At 53.6% G+C, this 19,885-nt stretch overlaps 1 protein-coding gene across 2 annotated transcripts; it reads left to right on the plus strand.

Annotated features, from left to right (window-relative positions):
• The first annotated feature begins 952 nt into the window (after nt 1–952).
• Nucleotides 953–16,444, plus strand: GIPR (gastric inhibitory polypeptide receptor). 2 transcript variants are annotated; one of them, XM_010377467.1, is made up of 13 exons: nt 953–1,063; nt 2,115–2,214; nt 2,793–2,900; nt 4,708–4,811; nt 6,287–6,390; nt 6,892–7,036; nt 9,492–9,651; nt 9,865–9,925; nt 10,270–10,339; nt 10,466–10,554; nt 10,664–10,802; nt 15,589–15,630; nt 15,714–16,444. In XM_010377467.1, the coding sequence occupies exons 1-13, from the start codon at nt 992–994 to the stop codon at nt 15,918–15,920; spliced, it is 1,401 nt and encodes a 466-aa protein (XP_010375769.1). In that variant the 5' UTR covers nt 953–991; the 3' UTR covers nt 15,921–16,444. The 2 variants fall into 2 exon arrangements, with proteins under 2 accessions (XP_010375769.1, XP_030769122.1); XM_030913262.1 differs by lacking the exon at nt 2,793–2,900 and having other exon boundaries at nt 992–1,063; nt 15,714–15,920.
• The last annotated feature ends 3,441 nt before the right edge of the window (nt 16,445–19,885 follow it).

Here is a 19,885-nt window from a genome sequence, read left to right on the forward strand (position 1 = left end):
CCCGGTCTGTCTCCCTCCACGTCCCTGCCTCCTCTTTGTCTCCTAGCCCACATTTGTATCTGTTTCTGCGTTTGTTGTTTTCTGGTCTCTGGCTGGGGGTCTCATTCTGTCCCTCCGTCTCTGCGCCTCTCAGTCTTTATATTTCTGTCTCTTGTGTCTGTGACGTCGTTGTCTGTCTTTCTGGGGCTGGACCTGAGATCCTCTCTGCTTCCCTCTTTTTCTACGTGGGGCCGGGGGCGCGGGTGAGTGGCTGTTGGGCATTAGATAGATGGATTTCCAGGCATCTGCACACCTAACCCCGGATCCCTCGCTTCTCTAGTCCCTCAGTATTTGGATGCTGGAAAAGGGTTGTTCCACTTACTCTGGGCTTTATCTACCCCCAGCGGGGAAAGTTTTATAAGGTTGGGTTCCTATCTGTGCTAGAAAACCCTTTGGGCTTGGAGAGTGGGAGCTCGGATGGGCGTTTCAAGTTCTCCACCAGGCTATGGGAACTCAGATGGGCGTTTCAAGTACCCCACTAGGGGTTACTGAAAACCTTCCAGTTTTTCAGTTCCCCATAGAAAAGGGGGCTAGGCTGACGGTTTCTACTCTCTCCTCTCCAAGGCGGTTCCCCGGTTCCCAGGAGTCTGTAGGTTCAGACTCGCGGTGACACTGACACTTCCGCCCAGCGTAGCTCTAGGGCAACCGCCCGCTCAGCAAACACCCTCCTTCCACCTTTGCTGCCCCAGCAACAGTCAGGGGCGGCCGGGGAACCACTTAAGGGGCCCCGCCCACCACCGGAGTCCCATCCACTCCTGTGCCTCTCCCTCCCCGCAGATCATCACGCCTGGGAGTTGGGGGAGCGGGTGTGCTGCCTCGGAGTCCGCGTGTGTGAATCCTTGAGGCGGGGTGACGCTGGGGTTGGAGTCGGAGGGCAGAGGTGCTGACCCTGCCCTGGGACCCTCCGGGCCTGATCGCTCCTACACGAACCAGATCCTTCGCCGCCCTCACGATGACTACCTCTCCGATCCTGCAGTTGCTGTTGCGGCTCTTACTGTGGGGGCTGCTGCTCCGGAGGGCGGAGGTGAGGACGCGAGGAGCCAGAGGAGCTCCAGGCTTGGAGGGAGGTATGGGGACGGTTTTAGGGCTTCCCTCGTCTGGGCGCGGTCGCTCACGCCTGTAATCCCAGCACTCTGGGAAGCCGAGGCGAGTGAATCACCTGAGGTCAGGAGTTCGAGACCAGCCTGGCCAACATGGTGAAATTGCCTCTCTACTAAAAAAATACAAAAATTAGCCGGGTGTGGTGGCGGCCGCCTGTAATCCCAGCTACTCGGGAGGCTGAGGCAGGTGAATCACTTGAGCCCGGGAGGCAGAGGTTGCAGTGAACCGAGATCGTGCCACCACACTCCAACTTGGGTGACAGAGCGAGACCCTGTCTCAGGAAGAAAAGAAAAAAGGCTTCCCTTAGCGCAAAGAGAGTTTCAAGACTGCCCCGCTTGCCCAGATTCAAGTTGTTGGGTGGTATTTTGTTTGTTTGTTTTCTTTTTTTGAGACTGAGTTTCAGTCTGTCACTGAGGCTGGGATGCAGTGGCACGATCTCGGCTCACTACAACCTCCGTCTCCCGGGTTCAAGCGATTCTCCCGCCTCAGCCTCTCAAGTAGCTAGGATTACACGCGCACTCCACCACGCCCGGCTAATTTTTGGATTTTTAGTAGAGACAGGGGTTTCACCGTGTTGGCCAGGCTGGTCTCGAACTCCTGGCCTCAAGTGACCCACCCTCCTCGGCCTCTCAAAGTGCTAGGATTGCAGGCCTGAGCCACTGCGCCCGAGGCCCAGATTCAAGTTTTGATTATTGTTTCCACTCCCTTTTTTTCCCCCAACAAATGCTCCTGATAATTTCCAGCCACCCCCTCCCCAATTTTCTTGAAGGTTTTCAGTCTCCCATAGCAACTCCATGGGGTGGCTTCCAGGCACCCCACCCCAAAACTTGGAACTGGTTTCCAAGCCACCAAAGACTCCCGAGCAAAACGCGACAGCCCCTTAAAGTCTCTCTGGGGCGCTTCTGGCCCACATGGAACTAGCAGCCTGGGAGCGGGGGTCGGTCTGGAGGGTCCTCCCTTCTTTCTTTTCCTAGACAGGCTCTGAAGGGCAGACGGCGGGGGAGCTGTACCAGCGCTGGGAACGGTACCGCAGGGAGTGCCAGGAGACCTTGGCAACCGCGGAACCGCCTTCAGGTGTGACCAGGAGGGCTGGGGACGCTGAGAGGGGTGGGCTTGGAGTGGGCTGGGGTGGGCCTCGGGCAGACGGGCAGCCGTGGAACCGCCTTCAGGTGTGACCAGGAGGACTGAGGCTGAGAGGGGTGGACTTGGGGTGGGCCTCGGGCTGACGGGCGGAGAAGAAATCTCGGGGCGATGTGGGCTGGAGAGGCCCGGGGGCTGACCTGAGCGTGGTGGGAACTGGGGCAGGACCACAGTTCCTTCGGAAGGCCTGAGAAGAAGCTCGAAATGGGTGGAGCCTTGGGCAAGGCCAGCACATAAATAAACCTTGAAGGGGGCGGGGTTTGGGATGGAGACTGACGGGCCCCTCCAGGTGGGACGATCTGGGGAGGGGACTTGTTTGGTGGGAGGAGCCCAGAGTGGGACAGGGAGGAGGGGCGGAGCTTGAGGCTGGTGGGAGGAGCTTGTGGCCCAGCCGGGACGGAACGCCCTCCGAGTGGGCGGGGCTAGAGCCGGGCTGGGTGTGGCCGGCGGAGAAGCACTGGCCCACTGTGCGGTAGGTCCACTGGGCACCTGGCCCTCATGCCCTCTCCCAGGCCTCGCCTGTAACGGGTCCTTCGATATGTACGTCTGCTGGGACTATGCTGCACCCAACGCCACTGCCCGTGCGTCCTGCCCCTGGTACCTGCCCTGGCACCACCACGGTGAGGTGTTCCCTGGGCCCAGAGCCCTCCCCAGACACAAACAGCTGCTAACCTTTGCCCCCGGACTCCTACATCCGAGTCCCGCAGCTCACCTGCACCCCTCTCCTGCTCTTTGCCCCCTACTCCTTTCCAGCAGGCTGGGTTTCTCCTGTCTGTCCAACCCTGACTCTCTCACATAATGCAGCTTCTCTGTCTCCATATCTCTTTCTATTTCTATTTATTTATTTGGAGACGAAGTCTCGCTCTATCGCCCAGGTTGGAGTGCAGTGGGATGAACTCGGCTCACGGCAACTTCCGCCTCCCGGGTTCAAGCGGTTCTCCAGCCTCAGACTCCCGAGAAGCCGGGATTACAGGCGTGCGCCACCACACCCGGCTATTTTTTTTTTGGGGGGGGGGGGGGATTTTTAGTAGAGACGGGTTTCACCATGTTGGCCAGGCTGGTCTCGAACTCCTGACCTCAAGTGATCTGCCAGCGTTGGCTTCCCAAAGTTCTGGGATTACAGGTGTCAGCCACCACGCCCGGCCACCACAGCGTTCTTATTTTGTCTCCTTTTCCTGAGTCGGTCAGTCTCTGGACATCTTAGCCTAACTGGTTATGTCGCCTCAGACAGTTTATTTATTTAACCGATTTTTTTTCTTTTTTCTTTTTTCTTTTTTTTCTTTTTGAGACAGAGTCTGGGTCTGTCACCCACGTGGTGGCGGCATCATAGTTCACTGCAGCCTCAAAACTCCTGGGTTCATGCGATCCTTTTGCCTCAGCCTCCCAAATAGCAGGGACTACAGGCACATGCTAACACACCCAGCTAATTTTTTTTTTTTTAATGGGCAGTGGCGGAGTCTTGCCATGTTACCCAGGCTGGTCTTTTTTTTTTTTTTTTTTTTTTTTTTTTTTTTTTTGAGGCGGAGTCTCGCTCTGTCGCCGGGGCTGGAGTGCAGTGGCCGGATCTCAGCTCACTGCAAGCTCCGCCTCCCGGGTTTACGCCATTCTCCTGCCTCAGCCTCCCGAGTAGCTGGGACTACAGGCGCCCGCCACCTCGCCCGGCTAGTTTTTTTGTATTTTTAGTAGAGACGGGGTTTCACCGTGTTAGCCAGGATGGTCTCGATCTCCTGACCTCGTGATCCGCCCGTCTCGGCCTCCCAAAGTGCTGGGATTACAGGCTTGAGCCACCGCGCCCGGCCCCCCAGGCTGGTCTTAAACTCCTGGCCTCAAGGGATCCTCTCACCTCAGTCTCCCAAAGCGCTGGGATTACAGGCCTATTTAACTTTTGTTGTTTTTGTTGTTTTGTTGTTGTTGTTGAGATGGAGTCTGGCTTTGTTGCAAGGCTGGAATGCAGTGGCGTGATCTCGGCTCACTGTAACCTCACCTTCCAGGTTCAAGCAATCTCCTGCCTCAGCCTCCCAAGTAGCTGGGATTACAGGCGGGCGCCACCACGCCCAGCTAATTTTTGTATTTTTAGTAGAGACAGGGTTTCACCATGTTGGCCAGGATGGTCTCGATCTCTTGACCTCCTGATCTGCCCACTGCGGACTCCCAAAGTGCTGGGATTACAGGCGTGAGCCACCGTGCCCGGCCTTAACTTTTTGTATCTCAATTTTCCCATATGTAAAACTAGGTTAAGCATGTTACCAATTCCATGGGCTTGTATGAATATTAAATCAATACATATAACATGCCATATAAGGGTTTATCATCATCATCATCATGGTCACTTCAGCTCTCTCCCTCTCTGTTATTGTCTCACGGTTTGTCTTTCTGTATTTATCTCTTTCTCTGTGTGCCTTCATTCCCTCTCTTCTTTCCCCACAGTGGCTGCAGGTTTCGTCCTCCGCCAGTGTGGCAGTGATGGCCAATGGGGACTTTGGAGAGACCACACACAATGTGAGAACCCAGAGAAGAATGAGGCCTTTCTGGTAAGAAGAGGTGAGGGCTTCAGGTTAGGAGTCCAGGGAGAGAAGGAAAGGCAGTAGATTCAGGCAGGGCCTGAAATCCCTTGGACTGTTCAGAGCTCTGCGTTGTGAGAGAAGCTCAACTCCGACTTGCTTCAAAGAGCGAGAGAGAAAGATGTATTGGCTTCTGTGATGGAAAAGAATAAGATGGCTGGGTGCTGTGGCTCATGCCTGTAATCCCAGCACTTTGGGAGGCCAAGGAGGGTGGATCACTAGAGGTCAGGAGTTTGCAACCAGCCTGGCCAACATGGCAAAACCCCGTGTCTACTAAAAATACAAAAATTAGCCGGGCGTGGTTGTGTGCACCTGTAATCCCAGCTACTCAGGGGGCTGAGACATGAGAATTGTTTGAACCCAGGAGGCAGAGGTTGCAGTGAGCCAAGATCGTGCCACTGTACTCCAACCTGGGTGACAGAGCGAGACTCCATCTCAAAAAAATAAATAATTAAATACAAGAATGCTCTAGTTGGGCTGAGCTCAGTGGCTCATGCCTGTAATTCCAACACTTTGAGAAGATGATTGCTTGAGCGCAGGATTTTGAGACCAGCCTGGGTTACATGGTGAAACTCCATCTCTACAAAAAATACAAAACTTTGGCCGGGAGCAGTGGCTCATGCCTGTAATCCCAGCACTTTGGGAGGCCGAGGTGGGCAGATCACGAGGTCAAGAGATTGAGACCATTCTGGCCAATATGGTGAAACCCCGTCTCTATTAAAAATACAAAAATTAGGCCGGGCACGGTGGCTCAAGCCTGTAATCCCAGCACTTTGGGAGGCTGAGACGGGCGGATCACGAGGTCAGGAGATCGAGACCATCCTGGCTAACACGGTGAAACCCTGTCTCTACTAAAAAATACAAAAAAAAAAAAAATTAGCTGGGCATGGTGGCGGGCGCCTGTAGTCCCAGCTGCTCGGAGGCTGAGGCAGGAGAATGGCGTGAACCTGGGAGGCGGAGCTTGCAGTGAGCCAAGATCCGGCCACTGCACTCCAGCCTGGGCGTGACAGAGCAAGACTCCGTCTCAAAAAAAAAAAAAAAAAAAAAAATTAGCTGGGCATGTTGGTGCGCACCTGTAGTCTCAGCTACTCTGGAGTCTGGGACGGGAGGATCGCTTGAGCCCTGGAGGGCAAGGCTGCAAGGAACCATGATCCCGCCAGAGTACTCCAGGGCAACAAAGCAAGACTATAGCTCAAAAAAAAAAAAAAAAAAAAAAAAAAAAAAAAAAAAAAAAAAAAAAAAAAAAATTCTCTGGTTGGCTGGTCACATGCCTCATGCCCTGGAGCTGAAGGGTGGAGTCGGCCCTTCTCAAATAAGGGTAAGCTGTTCCCCAAGAGAAAATAGGGTATTTGGGCAGAAACATAGAGCAGAGGTCCTTCCAGTCTCTCTCTGGGCCTGGGGCTTCGAACCAAGCCTTGTTCCCTTCCCCTTCTCGCCCCCACTAGGACCAAAAGCTCATCTTGGAGCGGTTGCAGGTCATGTACACCATCGGCTACTCCCTGTCTCTCGCCACACTGCTGCTAGCCCTGCTCATCTTGAGTTTGTTCAGGTGGGACCTTAACCCTGAGTGGTGGCGGCAGAGATGTGAGCTCGGCTTCAGTTTGTCCAGTAAGATGGGGTCGTCTGATTCCACCAGCTCCAACCATCCACTGGTGGTTCTATGGGGAGCAGTGGGGGTGGTTAAAGGAGCTGTGTGTGGTGGCTGATGCCTGTAATCCCAGCTCTTTGGGAGGCCAAGGCAGGAGGATTGCTTGAGTCCAGGAGTTTGAAATCTGGCTGGGCAACATAGTGAAACCTTGTCTCTGCGAAAAATAAAAAATTAGCTAGGCATGCTGGTGGTGCACCTGTGGTCCCAGCTATAGTGGGGCGCTGAGACAGGAGGATTGCTTGAGCTCGGGAGGTTGAGGCTGCAGTGAGCCCTGATTGTGCCACTGCATTCTAGCCTGGGTGACAGAGTGAGACCCTGTTTAAAAAAAAAAAAAAAAATAGAGCTTTGTGTGGCTGAGGACAGCTCTCCAGGGGTCCCCAAACTGCCTTCCACATTCCCTAGGCGACTACATTGCACTAGAAACTATATCCACATCAACCTGTTCATGTCTTTCACGCTGCGAGCGGCGGCGATTCTCAGCCGAGACCGTCTACTACCTCGACCTGGCCCCTACCTTGGGGACCAGGCCCCTGTGCTGTGGAACCAGGTGGGCATCCTCCTTCCGTTCCTCCAAATGGGAATCTTGCTGCTCTGGTGGGACCAGGAAGTTCTCAGTGCATTTCCTATCTCCTACACTCTCACAGTTTATCTGAGCTGGGAGGGTCCCTCTCCAAATGTGTCTTGGGGTGGGGGATCAAGACACATTTGGAGAGGGAACCTCCCTACTCGGCCTCCGCCTTCATTGAACTCTCCCAGCCTATCACTCCCATATTGGAATTTTCCATTCCTCTCCCTCATTATCTCACCCATCATTGAACTTTTTCACCAGTGAGAGAATCCACCTGCTGGAGGTGAGGCATGGCAGGATACAAGAAAGTAACTGGGGACTGGGATGTGGTAGGTGCCAGTCTGTTTCTAGGAGAAAGGGTGGGAGAGACTAGAGGCTGGGAGTAGACGTGGTGAGAACTATCTGGTCGAAAGCTGGACCATACCAATTGTTAAGAAGCCATAGTGGACGGGCGCGGTGGCTCACGCCTGTAATCCCAGCACTTTGGGAGGCCGAGGCAGGTGGATCACCTGAGGTCGGGGGTTCAAGACCAGCCTGACCAACATGGAGAAACCGTGTCTCTACTAAAAATACAAAATTAGCCAGGGTGGTGGCACATGCCTGTAATCGCAGCTACTTGGGAGGCTGAGGCAGGAGAATCACTTGAACCCAGGAGGCAGAGGTTGCGGTGAGCCGAGATCGCGCCATTGCACTCCAGCCTGGGCAAAAAGAGCGAAACTCTGTCTCAAAAAAAAAAAAAAAAAAAAAAAAAAGAAGAAGAAGAAGCCATAGCACACACCCTGGCACAGTGGCTTACGTCTGTAATCCCAGCACTTTGGGAGGCCGAGGCGGGCAGATCAGGAGGTCAGGAGTTCAAGATCAGCCTGGTCAATATGGTGAAACCCTGTCTCTACTAAAAATACAAAAATTAGCCGGGCGTGGTGGTGTGCACCTGTAGTCTCAGGCTACTCAGGAGGCTGAGGCAGAAGAATCACTTGAACCTGGGAGCGGGTAGGTTACAGTGAGCTGAGATTGCGCCACTGCACTCCAGCCTGGGTGACAGAGCCAGAGTCCATCGCCAAAAAAATTTTTTTAAAAAGCCATAGCATGGCCCAGCAGTGGCTCACGCCTGTAATCCCAGCACTTTGGGAGGCTGAGGTGGACGGATAGCTTTCTGCCCAGGGGTTCAAGACCAGCCTGGGTAACATAGCAAAACCCCATCTCTACAAAAACATACAAAAATTAGCCAGACATGGTGGCCCGCACCTGTACTCCCAGCTACTTGGGAGGCTGAGATGGTAGGATCACTTGGGTCCAGGAGGTTGAGGCTGCAGTGAGTTGTGCTGCTGGGACAGCGCCAGTGTAATCCAGTGAAAGACTGAGACCCTGTCTCAAAAAAAAAAAAAAAAAAAAAATTGAGGGTTCAGACACGGTGGCTCATGCCTGTAATTCCAGCACTTTGGGAGGACGAGGCAGGCAGGTCACAAGGTCAGGAGTTTGAGACCAGCCTGACCAACATAGTGAGACCCCACCTCTGCTAAAAATACAAAAATTAGCTGGGCATGGGGTGCTTGCCTGTAGTCCCAGCTACTCGGGAGGCTGAGGCAGGAGAATCACTTGAACCCGGGAGGCAGAGATTGCAGTGAGCTGAGATCCAGCCACTGCACTCCAGTCTGGGTGACAAAGCGAGACTCCGTCTCAAAAAAAAAAAAAAAAAAAAAAAAAAAACAGAGGAAGCCATAGGGCAGGAGAGTCCATAATGTGGGTACTGGCAGGAGAGTTCAGTTCTTAGAAGGAGCTGGGGTGACCAGTGACAGAGGTCACATTTTGGGGATCTAGGGGGAACTGATGGCAATGATGGAAGATACCATTTTTTGTTTTGTTTTTTGTTTGTTTGTTTTTTTTGAGACGGAGTCTCAAAAAAGAAGCGAATTCTTTTTTTTTTTTTTTTTTTTTTTGAGACAGAGTCTCCTTCTGTGGCCCAGGCTGGAGTGCAGTGGCGCAATGTGGGCTCACCACAACCTCCGCCTCCTGGGTTCAAGCGATTCTCCTGCTTCAGCTTCCCAAGTAGCTGGGATTACAGGCGCCCGCCACCATGTCCGACTAATTTTTGTATTTTTAGTAGAGATGGGGTTTCACCACGTTGCCCAGGCTGATCTCCAACTCCTGACTTCAGGTGATCCGCCCACCTCGGCCTCCGAAAGTGCTGGGATTACAAGGCTGAGCCACCGTGCCCAACCAGATACCAATTGTTAAGGGGTTCAGAGTGGGAGAGTCCATATAGGGAAAGGGAATAGGGTGAGAGAAACCAATCACAGATACCATTCACTGGGGACACAGAGTGGAAGAACCTTTGATGGCAAGAGATGGGGTGGAAGGGCGATCAAGGTTGGGGGAGGTTCGGAGACACCCAGGCAGCGTTGACTACCTCTCTAACGGTCTGGCCACTCCCTAGGCCCTCGCTGCCTGCCGCACGGCCCAGATCGTGACCCAGTACTGTGTGGGTGCCAACTACACGTGGCTGCTGGTGGAGGGCGTCTACTTGCACAGTCTCCTGGTGCTCGTGGGAGGCTCCGAGGAGGGCCACTTGCGCTACTACCTGCTCCTCGGCTGGGGTGAGCCCCGATCCCGTCCCCCGCCCAACCCAGCGCGCCTCTCCTCGGCTCCCCCAGCTGCCCTGCTGGTTGGCCTCTGGGGGTCTCCTCCCGTCTCTAGGCTTCTGCCTCCCCCACCCCGACAGAGGAATTCCGCGGGTCTTGGGCCTGGTGGGGCCCGTGAGCGCGCTGACAGCTGCGGCGGGGTGGGGGGCGGGGTCGGGGTCTGCACAGGGGCCCCCGCGCTTTTCGTCATTCCCTGGGTGATCGTCAGGTACCTGTACGAGAACACGCAGTGAGTTGCAGGGTCTGGGGCGGGGCGTGGGAGGTGGGCGGGGCTTTGAGGGACGTCGGCGGGTTGTGATGGAAACGTGGGCAGGGTCGGAAGGCTATTCGGTGCTGGGGGTACGTGGGTGGGATCCAAAGGAACGGGGAGCTAGGAAAGGTTGTGTTCGAGGGTAACCGGCAAGGGGAGGGAGTGGAGCCTGGATCGTAATGGGCGGGACCTTAGAGAATGGGCGGGACCTTAGAGAATGTGTGTGGTCTCAAGTGCGGTGGGCGGGGCCTAGAGAGCAAATGAACTTGGTGACCGGTGAGTCTAGAGTTTTTCTCCTCTTAGCTCTACTCCGCCTTCCTCAGGTGCTGGGAGCGCAACGAAGTCAAGGCCATTTGGTGGATTATACGGACCCCCATCCTCATGACCATCTTGGTAGGATCGGTCCCGCCTCCACCAGGCCGTCCTCAGGGATTTCCCATTCTGGGAAGTGGGGTGCCACCTCCTCCTCCCCCTCCAGAATGGGATCGCGGCTGGCTCAGCCCTTATCTCTCCCCACAGATTAATTTCCTCATTTTCATCCGCATTCTTGGCATTCTCCTGTCCAAGCTGAGGACACGGCAAATGCGCTGCCGGGATTACCGGCTGAGGTGAGGACATGCGGTGGGGACCGAGGGGAAGGGGCCAGGTGTGAGATGGGGAACCAGGGCTGAGATGGGGAACCAGGGCTGCGGGATCACTGCTGCCCTCTCTCCCCAGGCTGGCTCGCTCCACGCTGACGCTGGTGCCCCTGCTGGGTGTCCACGAGGTGGTGTTTGCTCCCGTGACCGAGGAACAGGCCCGGGGCGCCCTGCGCTTCGCCAAGCTCGGCTTTGAGATCTTCCTCAGCTCCTTCCAGGTGCTCAGGCAGGGTGCAGGAGCTCCATCCTTCCACCCAGAGCCTCCTCCCCAGAGGGGCACGAGAGCTGCAGTCGTTCTCTGGTGCAGCCACTGAATGGGGTGTGAAGATGAGATTTAGTTCGTTCATTCATTCATTTTTTTTTTTTTTTTTTTTTTTTTTGAGACGGAGTCTCGCTCTGTCGCCCAGGCTGGAGTACAGTGGCGCGATCTCAGTTCACTGCAGCCTCTGACTCCCAGGTTCAAGGGATTCTCTTCCTCAGCCTCCAGAGTAGATGGGATTACAGGAATGTGCCACCACAGCTGGCTAATTTTGTATTTTTAGTAGAGACGGGGTTTCACCATGTTGGCCAGGCTGGTCTCCAACTCCTAACCTCAGGTAATCCACCCGCCTCGGCCTCCCAAAGTGCTGGGATTATAGGCGTGAGCCATGGCACCCAGCCCGTTCATTCATTCAATACAAAATACTGAGATAGGACTGTCCTGGGCTGCGGGGAGCAGCAGGGACCGGGACAGGAGATTGGCAGCCCCAGCAGTCCTGCCTGCTAGTGAAGAGTGAGGGCTTTGGGGCTGGACACAGCTGGGGCCAAATTCAGGTTCTGTCACTTTCTAGCTGTTTGCCAGCTGTGTGGCCTTTACCTCAGGGTTGAGGGTAGGGAGAGGTAAGTGAAGTGCCAACGTGCAGAATCTAAGGAAAGATTCATTCCAAAATTGAAAGCCCACCCTACACTTGCTTGATTTACCTGAGTCCCCAACCTGCTTCACCTCATTCGGCCTCAGTTTTCTCATCTCTAAAGTGGGGACAATACCAGCCTCACTGGACAAGACTGTTCATTCATTAAATTCAGCAAAAAATTACTGAGCATGTATATATACTAAGCACTTCTCCAGGCTTATCATAGGGATATAGCCAAGAACCAAATGGTCCCTATCCTCTGGTGGGAAAGACACACTAAATGCACTATAGAAGTAAGGCATTTAGCTGGGTGTGGTGGCTCACACCTGTAATCCCAGCTTTTTGGGAGGCCAAGGCAGGCGGATCACCTGAGGTCGGGAGTTCCAGACCAGCCTGACCAATATGGTGAAACCCCGTCTCTACTAAAAAAATACAAAAATTAGCCAGGTGTGGTGGCAGCTGCCTGTAATCCCAGCTAGTCAGGAGGCTGAGGTGGGAGAATCGCTTGAACCCAGAGGGTGGAGGTTGCAGAGCGCCAAGATCGTGCCACTGCACTCCAACCTGGCCACAGAGGGAGACCATGTCTCAACAAACAAACAAACAAACAAAAAAGAAGTAAAGCATATAGAATGTCAGATGGTGAGATGTGCCTAGAGGGAGAATGAAGCAAGAAAAGAGATGACGAGTGTCCACTGAGGGATGGGGTTACTGTTTTATTTATTTTTATTTTTTTAGAGATGAGGTCTCCCTCTGTTGCCCAGGCTGGAGTGCACAGGTGTGATCCTAGCTCACTGCAGCCTTGGACTCCTGGGCCGAAGTAATCGTCCTGCCTCAGCCTCCTGAGTAGCTGGGAGCTCAGGAGCAAGCCATCACACCTGACTAATTTTTTTTTTTTTTTTTTTTTTTTTTTTTTTTTTTTTTTTTGAGATAGAGTTTCACTCTTGTCGCCCAGGCTGGAGTGCAATGGCACGATCTCGGCTCACTGCAACCTTCGCATCCCAGATTCAAGCGATTCTCTTGCCTCAGCCTCCCAAGTAGCTGGGATTTCAGGGGTGTGCCACCATGCCCAGCTAATTTTTTTTTTTTTTTTTTTTTTTTTTTTGGAGACAGAGTTTTGCTCTGTTGCCCAGGCTGGAGTACAGTGGTGCGATCTCAGCTAACTGCAAGCTCCACCTCCTGGGTTCAACCAATTCTGACTCAGCCTCCTGAGTAGCTGGGATTACAGGCACCTGCCACAACTCTTGGCTAATTTTTGTATTTTTAGTAGAGATGGGATTTCACCATCTTGGCCAGGCTGATCTTGAACTCCTGACCTCATGATCCACCCGCCTCAGCGTCCTGAAGTGCTAGAATTACAGGTGTTAGCCACCTCGCCCAACCAATTTTGTATTTTTGGTAGAGATGGGGTTTCTCCATGTTGGTCAGGCTGGTCTCAAACTCCCGACTTCAGGTGATCCATCTGCCTCAGCCTCCCAAAGTGCTGGGATTACATGCTTGAGCCACTGCACCCAGCTGTTTTCTTCTTTTTTTTTTTTTTTTTTTCTTTTTGATATATCGTCTCACTCTGTCACCCAGGCTGGAGTGCAGTGATGCGATCTCGGATCACTGCAACCTCCGCCTCCTGGGTTCACGCAATTCAGCCTCCTGAGTAGCTGGGATTATAGGTGTGCACCACCACACTCGGCTAACCTTTGTATTTTTAGTAGAGTTGGGGTTTTACCGTGTTGCCCAGGCTGGTCTCGAACTCCTGCCCTCAACTGACTTCCCACCTCGGTCTCCCAAAATGCTGGAATTACAGGCGTGAGCCACCACGCCTGGCCGAATTTTTGTATTTTTTGTACAGATGGGGTCTTGCTATATTCCTCTGGCTTGTCTTGAGCTCCTGGGCTCAAGTGATCCTCCCACTTCGGCTTCCCAAAATGCTGGGATTACAGGTGTGAGCCACCATGCCTGGCCAGGTTGCTGTTTTAGGTGAGGACAAGGGAAAGCATTTCTGAGGAGACATTGGAACAGAGACCTGACGAACGTGAGGGGACAAGCCAGGCAGGTATTTGGGGAAAATGTTTCAGGCAGGGAAACACCAAGGACAAGATCCCTGAGGCAGGAGCGTAGCTGGCGACAGGGAGGAAAACCAGGGTGCCTGAAGCATGGGAGCCAGTAGAGAGGCTGTGAGGAGATGAGGACAGAGAGGTGAGGGGCCTCGGGGGGCCAGGTGAGGACTTCGACTTTTCCTCTGCTTGAAGCAGGGTCCATGGGAGGGCTCTCAGCAGAAGGATTTGGTCTGAGTGAGATTTTTTTTTTTTCTTTGAGACTGGAGTCTCGCTCTGTCGCCCAGGCTGCAGTGGCGCGATCTAGGCTCACTGCAAGCTCCGCCTCCCAGGTTTACCTATACCATTCTCCTGCCTCAGCCTCCTGCCTAAGTAGCTGGGACTACAGGCAACCGCCACCACGCCCGGCTAATTTTTTTTATTTTTAGTAGAGACAGGTTTTCACTGTGTTGGCCAGGATGGTCTTGATCTCCTGACCTCGTGATCCACCCGCCTTGGCCTCCCAAAGTGCTGGGATTACAGGTGTGAGCCACCATGCCTGGCCGAGACTCCCATTTCTACCAAAAATGAAAAATTAGTGGCCAGGTGCAGTGGCTCATGTTTGTAATCTCAGCACTTTGGAGGCCAAGGCAGGTGGATCACCTTAGGTCAGGAGTTCAAGACCAGCCTGACCAACATGGAGAAACCCTGTCTCTACTAAAAATACAAAAATTATCCAGGCTAGGTGGGACACGCCTGTAATTTCAGCTACTCAGGAGGCTGAGGCAGGAACATCGCTTGAACCCGGGAGGCAGAGGTTGCCCTGAGCTGAGACTGCACCACTGCACTCCAGCCTGGGCAACAAAACAAGACCCTGTATTTAAAAAAAAAAAAAAAAATGTTAACTTGGTGTGGTGCATGCCTGTAGTCTTAGCCACTCTGGAGGCTGAATTGGGAGAATCCCTCTAGCTCAGGGGTTGAGGTTGCAGTGAACCATGATCACTCCACTGCACTCCAGAGACAGAGCCAGACCCTGTCTCAAAAAACCAAAAACAGGCTGGGCGTGTTGGCTCACGCCTGTAATCCCAGCACTTTGGGAGACTGAGGCGGGTGTATTGCCTGAGCTCAGGAGTTTGAGACCAGCCTGGGCAACATGGCAAAAATTCTGTCTCTACTAAAAATACAAAAAATTAGCCAGGCGTGGTGGCACGTGCCTGTAATCCCAGGTACTCAGGAGGCTAATTCAGGAGAATCTCTTGAACCAGGGAGGCCGATGTTGCAGCGAGCTGAGATCGCACCACTGCACTCCAGGCTGGGCGACAGAGCAAGACTCTGTCTCTCTGTCTCCAAAAAAAGAAAAAAAAGAAAAAGAAAAAGAAAAACAGCAACATAATCACCCTAAATTCTCACGACTACCACTATATTACTGCTCCATTTTCCAGATGAAGAAACTGAGCGGTTAAGCAGCTTGCCCAAATGGGAAATAAAGTGGAGAGGTGGTTTTTGAGTCCAGGGAGCCCACCTCCAGGGTCCACAGTTCTTAACCCCCAGCCAGCAGTGCTCAGCTAACCTTCTGGGGCAAACAGTGGGATTGGTGTGGGGGAAGCCAGGAACCAGTGAAAAAATGACCCTAATAGTTTAGGACAAAGGTGGCGGTAGCTGAGGTGTTTCAGGGCCTGGCAAAAGGCCAGAGAACAGTTACATAGGCTGGGCGTGGTGGTTCATCCTGTAATCCCAGCACTTTGTAATCCCAGCTGAGGAGGGTGGATCACCGGAGGTCAGGAGTTGGAGACCAGCCTGGACAACAGGGTGAAACCCCGTCTCTACCAAAAATACAAAAATTAGCCGGGCGTGGTGGAGGGCGCCTGTAATCCCAGCTACTCAGGAGGCTGAAGCAGGAGAATCGCTTGAATCCGGGAGGTGGAGGTTGCAGTTTGCCGAGATCGCGCCACTGCACTCCAGCCTGGGCAACAAGAGCGAGATTCTGACTCTTTAAAAAATAAAAAATAAACAGGAAGGGGGGCGCGGAGGCGGTTACAGTCCTGCCCCCACCAGCGATGTAACCCCCGCGCCTCCTCTGGCAGGGCTTGCTGGTCAGCGTCCTCTACTGCTTCATCAACAAGGAGGTAGGAAGAGCCCCGGCCGCCGCCCCCGCCCTCTGGCGGCAGCGCCGGGTACGGCGCAGCCTCTGAGCGCCATCGTGTCGCAGGTGCAGTCGGAGATCCGCCGTGGCTGGCACCACTGCCGCCTGCGTCGCAGCCTGGGCGAGGAGCAGCGCCAGCTCCCGGAGCGCGCCTTCCGGGCCCTGCCCTCCGGCTCCGGCCCCGGCGAAGTCCCCACCGGCCGCGGCTTGTCCTCGGGGACCCTCCCAGGGCCTGGGAATGAGGCCAGACGGGTGTTGGAAAGTTACTGCTAGGGGGCGGGATCCCTGTGTCTGTTCAGTTAGAATGGATTTATTGAGTGCCTACTGCGTGCCAGGCCCAGTATGGAGGACGCTGGGGAAATGGTGAAGGAAACAGAAAAAAGGTCCCTCCTGGAGATGACAACTGAGTGGGGAAAACAGACCGTGAACACAAAACATTAAGTTCCACACACGCTATGGAATGGTTATGAAGGGAAGTGAGAAGGGGGCCTAGGGTGGTCAGGGAGGTGTCTCCAAGGAGGTGACATTTAAGCCATCCCCGAAAGAGGTGAAGGAGATCATTTTGGGGAGAACTGGAGAACAGGATTCTAGGCGGGAGCGATAGCATAGGCAAAGGCCCTTGGGCAGGAAGGCGCTCAGCCTTGGCTGGAGTAGAATTAAGTCAGAGCCAACAGGTGGGGAGAGAGAGAGAAGTGGGCAGGGGCACACAAGTTGGGATTTCATTTCAGGTGCTTTGGAGATTCTTAAGAGTGTCTCTTGGGGGTAATAATTTTATTTTTTAAAAAATGACACAGGATCTCACTGTTACCCAGGTTGGTCTTGAACTCCTGGGCTCAAGTAATCCTCCCACCACGGGTCTCCCAAAGTGCTGGGATTACAGGCATGAGCCACCGCGCCTGGCCTTTTTTTTTTTTTTTTGAAAAGAAGTCTCACTCTGTCGCCCAGGCTGGAGTGCAGTGGTGCAATTTTGGCTCACTGCAGCCTCCATCTCCTGGGTTCAAGCCTCCCAAGTATCTGGGATTACAGGCACCTGCCACCATGCCCGACTAATTTTTGTATTTTCAGTAGAAAGGGGGTTTCCCCACGTCGGCCAGGCTGGTCTCGAACTCCTGACCTCAAGTGATCCACTTTGGGAGGCAGATCCACCTCTGCCTCCCAAAGCGCTGGGATTACAGGCATGAGCCACCACGCCTGGCCCAAGTGGGCTAATGTTTTCAACAGATCCTTCTTGTCTGCCCTGTAGGAGGACAAATTGACAGGGACAGGGGTGGAAGCTGGAGCCCCGAAAGGAGGGGACTGCAGGTGGGAAGTGACGGTGGCCGGACCAGGATGGAGGCCACTGAGGGGTATGAAGCAGTCAGATTTGAAGCTGTTTCAAAGGTGGGGGTGAGAGAATTTCATGAAGGATCCCATGAGGACACAGTAGCAGAGAGGACTCCTTGGTTTTGGATGGAGGAGAGCCGAAAGATAGGGAGATTGGGTTCGGGGAGGGTGGGAACCACGCGTGCTCTTTGGAAATGTTAGGCTGGCAGTGTTTGTAGGACACCACAGGACAGGACACTGAGTGTAAGGGTCTGGCGCTCTCAGGAGAGGGGAGAGCTGGAGATAGTAATGTGAGAGGCACTGAGTCCTGAGAGGGTGATGTGGTGTGGAACGGAGCACAGGTGAGGCAAGGCAGGCCTCGCAGCTGAAACCTTATATCCAGAGCAGTCAGGGCCACTGCTGGCTGCGGAGTGAGGACGCATATCCCCACTGTCCTGAGATGGGCAGCCTCTGGGACCTGGGAAAATGAGGGGGCTTGCTGATAGTCTCATTATAGCTGGACCACCTGTACATACACCCACAAGACCCTCACCCCTAAATCCTCCCCCTACACATATGCACACTTAGTTACTGTGTGGGTGTTGTCGAGCATTTTCCCTGGGGTCCGTGGCTCCCTGGACCGATGTGGCCCAAAGCTGAACCCAGCCTTTTCAAGCTTGTGGCCCTGCTGCCTGCTTCCCCTTCCCCCCACCTTGTGGGTTCTCATGGGGTGGGGGCCTCAGGGCAGGGCCCTTGTAAATAAAGTATAAGAAACAGTTGCTTTTTGTCTTTCTTGGGTAGAAGCATCTTCTTGGCAGCGTCACAAAGGGAAATGACTGAGGCAGGCTGCCTGGTGGGATGCGGGCCCGTGGTGGCTTTGCTCAAATTTATCCATGTTGCTACGAAAACGGGACACCTGCTGCCACCGTCCCTCCTTCCTGAGAGAGTCCCCAGGTGGCCATGTCACATGTGATCTCTGCGACATATACGAACGGATGGTACCTGCATCCTCGGGTCACCTGACATGCCCATGAGTGACACTTAGGACCCTGCCTGGTGCTGGTGTGTGGGCAACGCTGGGCCAATTTGCCCAGGGCTATTCCTGCCACCTCTGCTTTTATTTCACCCTCTAAAGGCGGACGCAATGGAAAGCATGTGGGGCAGGTGGTGAGGAAGGAAATTCAGACAAGCTGAGCAGAACGGCCAGGACTGGAATCTTGGGTGCCAACCCGCAAGGTGGGGAAACTGATTTCCATTTCCCAGTAAGTACAGGTTAACACCTGTTCCCGGCAGGAACAGAACCCGGACTGTGACTCCAGGGCTTTTACTTTCTGCATCAGAAACAAACCCCAGGTGACCTCCTGTGGCATGCCCATTGTCCCAACTTTATAGATTAGGACAATGCAGCTCCATCTTGCTACCCAAGAGTTCAGACTTTTTCCGGAGGACGTGACTCCCTGGGTTTGGAAATAGTACCATTGTTTCCTAACTGGGTGACCCTGAGCAAGTCACTTACCCTCTTTTGGCCTCAACTATCTCATCTATAAAATGGGATCACTTAGGACGGGCATGGTGGCTCATGCCTGTAATCCCAACACTTTGGGAGGCCGAGGTGGGTGGATCACGAGGTCAGGGGTTTGAGACCAGCCTGGCCAACATGGTGAAACTGTGTCTCTACTAAAAATACAAAAATTAGCTGGGCATGGTGGCGGATGCCTGTAATCCCAGCTACTTGGGAGGCTGACGAAGGAGAATTGTTTGAACCCAGGAGGCGGAGGTTGCAGTGAGCCGAGATGGTGCCACTGCACTCCAGCCTGGGAAACAGGGTGAGATTCCATCTCAAAAAAAAAAAAAAAAAAAAAAAAAAAAGGCCGGGCGCGGTGGCTCACGCCTGTAATCCCAGCACTTTGGGAGGCTGAGGTGGGCAGATCACAAGGTCAGGAGATCGAGACCATCCTGGTTAACACGGTGAAACTCCGTCTCCACTAAAAATACAAAAAATTAGCCGGGCATGGTGGTGGGCACTTGTAGTCCCAGCTACTTGGGAGGCTGAGGCAGGAGAATGGCATGAACCTAGGAGGCAGAGCTTGCAGTGAGCTGAGATTGTACCACTGCATTCCAGCCTGGGTGACAGAGCAAGACTCTGTCTCAAAAAAAAAAAAAAAAAAAAAAAAAAAAGGATAGCTCCAGTATCTACCCCACAGATGGTTGTTTCCAATTAGATGTAGTAAATGCACACCTTTATAACCCCATAACCCACTGCTTTCTGTGTATCAGGCCTCTCTCTGCTGCAGGGTCCCAGCTCTGCCACAATGCTCAGTGTATCTCAGGCTGTGCCTTTCTTTTGTTTTCTTTTTCTTTTTTTTGAGATGGAGTCTAACTGTTTTTTTTTCTTTTTTTTTTTTTTTTTTTTTGAGACGGAGTCTCGCTCTGCCGCCCAGGCTGGAGTGCTGTGGCCGGATCTCAGCTCACTGCAAGCTCCGCCTCCCGGGTTTACGCCATTCTCCTGCCTCAGCCTCCCGAGTAGCTGGGACTACAGGCGCCCACCACCTCGCCTGGCTAATTTTTTTTTGTATTTTTTAGTAGAGACGGGGTTTCACCATGTTAGCCAGGATGGTCTCGATCTCCGGACCTCGTGATCCGCCCGTCTCGGCCTCCCAAAGTGCTGGGATTACAGGCTTGAGCCACCGCACCCGGCCGATGGAGTCTAACTGTTGCCAGGCTGGAGTGCATCCACCAGGCTGGCATGCAGTTTCACCATGTTGGCCAGGATGGTCTCGATCTCTTGACCTTGTGATCCGCCTGTCTTGGCCTCCCAAAGTGCTGGGATTACAGGGTGTGAGGCACTGCGCCCGGCCCCAGGCTGTGCCTTTCACAGCTCAGAGTGGGCCACACATCTCATTGAGTGTGCACTGACCTCAGGGCTGCAAACTCTT

The sequence above is a fragment of the Rhinopithecus roxellana genome, chromosome 12 (genome assembly GCF_007565055.1).
Source record: "Rhinopithecus roxellana isolate Shanxi Qingling chromosome 12, ASM756505v1, whole genome shotgun sequence".
Lineage (NCBI taxonomy): Eukaryota > Metazoa > Chordata > Mammalia > Primates > Cercopithecidae > Rhinopithecus > Rhinopithecus roxellana.

Bases quoted from the DNA above. Each gene is read 5' to 3' on its own strand.
- GIPR (XM_010377467.1), top strand. From the start codon at position 992: ATGACTACCTCTCCGATCCTGCAGTTGCTGTTGCGGCTCTTACTGTGG. The intron at 7,037-9,491 runs GTGGGCATCCTC...GCCACTCCCTAG, and splicing joins CCCCTGTGCTGTGGAACCAG to GCCCTCGCTGCCTGCCGCAC. The intron at 10,555-10,663 runs GTGAGGACATGC...CTCTCTCCCCAG, and splicing joins TGCCGGGATTACCGGCTGAG to GCTGGCTCGCTCCACGCTGA.